Source organism: Triticum aestivum, chromosome 4A (genome assembly GCF_018294505.1).
Source record: "Triticum aestivum cultivar Chinese Spring chromosome 4A, IWGSC CS RefSeq v2.1, whole genome shotgun sequence".
Lineage (NCBI taxonomy): Eukaryota > Viridiplantae > Streptophyta > Magnoliopsida > Poales > Poaceae > Triticum > Triticum aestivum.
In genome coordinates, this window is record NC_057803.1 from 651054105 (window position 1) to 651057505 (window position 3401).

The 3401-nt window shown below is 45.4% G+C and overlaps 1 protein-coding gene across 1 annotated transcript; it reads left to right on the plus strand.

The window, feature by feature from the left end:
- The first annotated feature begins 225 nt into the window (after positions 1-225).
- Positions 226-2573, plus strand: LOC123087881 (probable ribosome-binding factor A, chloroplastic). Its single transcript, XM_044510004.1, has 4 exons — positions 226-642; positions 733-906; positions 1564-1775; positions 2178-2573. Exons 1-3 carry the CDS (start codon positions 334-336, stop codon positions 1717-1719), a joined length of 639 nt encoding a protein of 212 aa, XP_044365939.1. The 5' UTR covers positions 226-333; the 3' UTR covers positions 1720-1775; positions 2178-2573.
- The last annotated feature ends 828 nt before the right edge of the window (positions 2574-3401 follow it).

A 3401-nucleotide genomic window follows, 5' to 3' on the forward strand; every position in this document is an offset into this window, starting at 1 on the left:
AGAGCACTGTAGTTCACTGCGTTGCACATGGCAAGGTAGAGAATCCGCGCCCATTCATGACACGAGTACCATGGGTAATTCGTCCAACAAGAAGCTAAAATCTAACCATATAATAGTGTGAGTACATAATTTCCTATGGATACAAAAATGTTCTAATAGAAAAAGGACTTAGCAAAGGGTTTTTATAACCATACACTATTTGCACATTATTTTGGAAATTCTTTTAAATCAAGCCGGGAGATATTGTTGGATTCTCAACACTATCCCCTTCCCACTCCCCACAGCGACGGCCGACGGCCTCACCGCGGCGCAAAATCCCCCACCACCGCGAGGATGTTCCCGTGCCGGCCGCTGGTGTCCCCGCCGCTGCCGCGGGCCCTCGCCGCCGCGGCGCCCGTCTCCGTGCGGCGGCGGCTGCCGTGGTCGCCGTCGACGTCGACGTCGCTGCGCGTGGTGCGGTGCATGGCCAAGGAGCGGCGGGTGCGGATGGTGGCGAAGCAGATCCAGCGGGAGCTGGCGGACATGCTGACCCGCGACCCCGTGATGCAGCGCGCCGTCCTCCCCGAGGCCGCCCTCGGCGCCGACCGCTACCTCTCCTCCCTCACCACCATCGCCGACGTCGAGCTCTCCAACGACCTGCAGGTCACGCCCGGACCCTCCCTCCAAACGATGCGGCCGCGCTGCAATCTGGGATGCTGAGCTCCTTGTCTCTGCTCCGGTCTGTGTCTGCAGGTGTGCAAGGTGTATGTGTCCGTGTTCGGGGACGAGAGGGGGAAGAAGGTGGCCATGGCCGGGCTCAAAGACAAGACCAAGTACGTCAGGAGCCAGATTGGCAAGCGGATGAAGCTGCGCCTCACGCCCGAGATACGGTTCATCGAAGACGAGTCCATGGAGCGCGGAAGCAGGGTAAGCTTCAATTTTTTTTTTCCTTTTGTTGCCAAAGAAACCCATTAGTTTCACAATGACCGTGAGTTTAAGTATTCACCTGTTTTTCATTTTTCACTAGTTTTATGTTCACTTAACTTAGTTTAGGTAGCTTATTCACTGACTGCTATTTGTTACCATCGTTGCTGCTGCAGACCAGAGTTATCGACACTGTTATTTTAAACTCATTTGTCTGAGCATATGTGATTATTTGAGACCGCCTTCTGCGATTGTTGTAAAGCGTAGTACCGAATACTTATCTTGACTGGTCATGTTTCTCTTCCCCTGCGATTTGAGTTGCGGTAGATTTTTGCTTCTCTGTTTTACATCTTGCAGCGTAATTTGCAGTTCAGCTTAGGTGAAAATTAGAATCATCATTTGCTTGTCATATGGATAATAATCACTGTCTATTTTTATCCGATGTTATATTAGATGTCAACTTCCTTCTCTGTAGGGCTGGAAACTAGCTCAAAAGCTGGAAATGCTTCAGTTTTTGTATAGCTCAGAACCTATAGAGTGGACATTTTTATCCGCTGTAGGGTCTGTATTATTACCACTAAGAATCATTACATGGAGCATTTTTTTGCATATTTCTCATATGTACCAGGAGATCCTTGTCTAACCAGTTCACCTCTGCAGATTCTTACGATACTGGACAAACTAAAGGAGGAAAGGGAGCAGAGAGAAGGAAATGCTGAAGACGAAGATGGGGAAGTTTCAGATATAGCAGAAGAAGAAGATGGTGACTGGGAGGGAGATGAACCAGATGAGGAGGACATAATTTATGTAAAATAGCCCACTACTTCTTCTGAAAGCTCAGTCACCATTCGTTCAACTTCAGAGCTCATCAGGTCTGTTCTTGCCCTGACCAAGCTCTTCAAGTACAGTAGGTTTGCAATAATATTTAGTGTTGGTTTAGCTCTTGCAATGCATAGGCACATCAGGATATACTCCTGTGTGCTACTAAATGTCACGGAGAAGAAACAAAGATGGCAAGTAAAAAGAATCTGTTTATAACTTGAACACTAGCTGAATTTACAGCAAAACTAATTTGTAACAGAAAACCTGGATTAGATCAACAAGTCCTTAGCATATCAAACGTGCCACTTTGGAAATGTCAGCCTGTAGCACATAATATGTTACCTTGTTGCTGCAATTCATTAAGTGACAGATGTGATATGTGGTGACAACACGACGATGAGAACTTATCAAGCGTTAGAAATGTTATAATTGGTGTTTATCTATCCGTGCAGTTCTCCTAGGGTTTCCGTGTCCACCTCATCGACAAAGTGCTCCATGGGATCTCAACGCTTGAAGCCTGAGGACATCTGAAGCGAATTCATCGGGCATAAGATCGTACCATGTTCACCAGATCAGTATCTGACCTGACCCTCAATAGGAGACAGTTTCGCTGATGTCCATCCTGTTCTGTATGCTAACCATCCCTGTTATGTCCACCTGTTGTGTCTGTTCATGTCGCTGATTGAACATGGAGGCACGCGCCTTTCATTCTGTATTTGGTTTGGGAGCTGTCTTGTACATCTCCCTTCAAAATGTTTTGTAGCACAAAGCCGGGTAGGTAACATTGACTGTTCATTGTCCTGTAAATCTTGTGCCCTATTCTTCAAAATGCAGTGTGGGGTCTTCAATTTGGGGGAAAGGGGCAGTAGCTAGCTGCACATTCAATGGACTCGTTATGATTTGTTGGTTATCATAATGGGGGTGACCATAAGGTAGGCGCTTGACGAAACTTTTTGTTTCAGTCACTTTGTTCCCGTCCATCCGATGTGCATCCAATGGCTCAGGCGCCTCAATATATTTTGCTCGACTTCATTGACGGGCTCTGGTAGGCACAAGGTGGCGATCGGATCATTGTGTTCACGACGAACCACCTGGACAAGCTTGACACCGCACTAATCCGGCATGGGAGGCTGTGCAGATGACACCCGCACACGTCGCGGAGTGCCCGATAGCGTCCAAGCATGACGAAGATGCTTGCATTAGCCGTCTCATGGATGAGCTGGAGAAGAAGGCCGAGAGAAAGGGCGAAGAAGGATGGTAAATCCTATAGGATGCCTCACTGCGTGGTAATGTCGACGCTTCGCAGTGGGCCGACCCATCCTCCATTCGTATTTTTCTGTATTGCTTTTTTCTTCCTGTTTTTGGTTTTTTGTCTTGGTTTTATTGCTTTTTTGGTTTTTCATTTTTGTTTCTTCGTTTTTTATATTATTTCCTTTTTCCTGTTTCTTTTGTCCTTTTTGTTCTTTTTTCTGTTTCTTTTTTGTTTATCCTTAAATTCAAAAATTTCATAAAATGTTCTGAATTTAAAATTTTGTTCAAACATTAAAAAATATTCATGCTTTAAAGTGTTGTTGTCCAAAATTGTTCACTTTTAAAAAATGTTCCACAACCTTTCAGCAAAATTGGAGATTTCAATAAATAAGTCCATTTCAAAAATTGTTGCAAAATTTAAAAAA

Bases quoted from the DNA above. Each gene is read 5' to 3' on its own strand.
- LOC123087881 (XM_044510004.1), top strand. From the start codon at position 334: ATGTTCCCGTGCCGGCCGCTGGTGTCCCCGCCGCTGCCGCGGGCCCTC. The intron at 643-732 runs GTCACGCCCGGA...CTGTGTCTGCAG, and splicing joins AGCTCTCCAACGACCTGCAG to GTGTGCAAGGTGTATGTGTC. The intron at 907-1,563 runs GTAAGCTTCAAT...TCACCTCTGCAG, and splicing joins CCATGGAGCGCGGAAGCAGG to ATTCTTACGATACTGGACAA.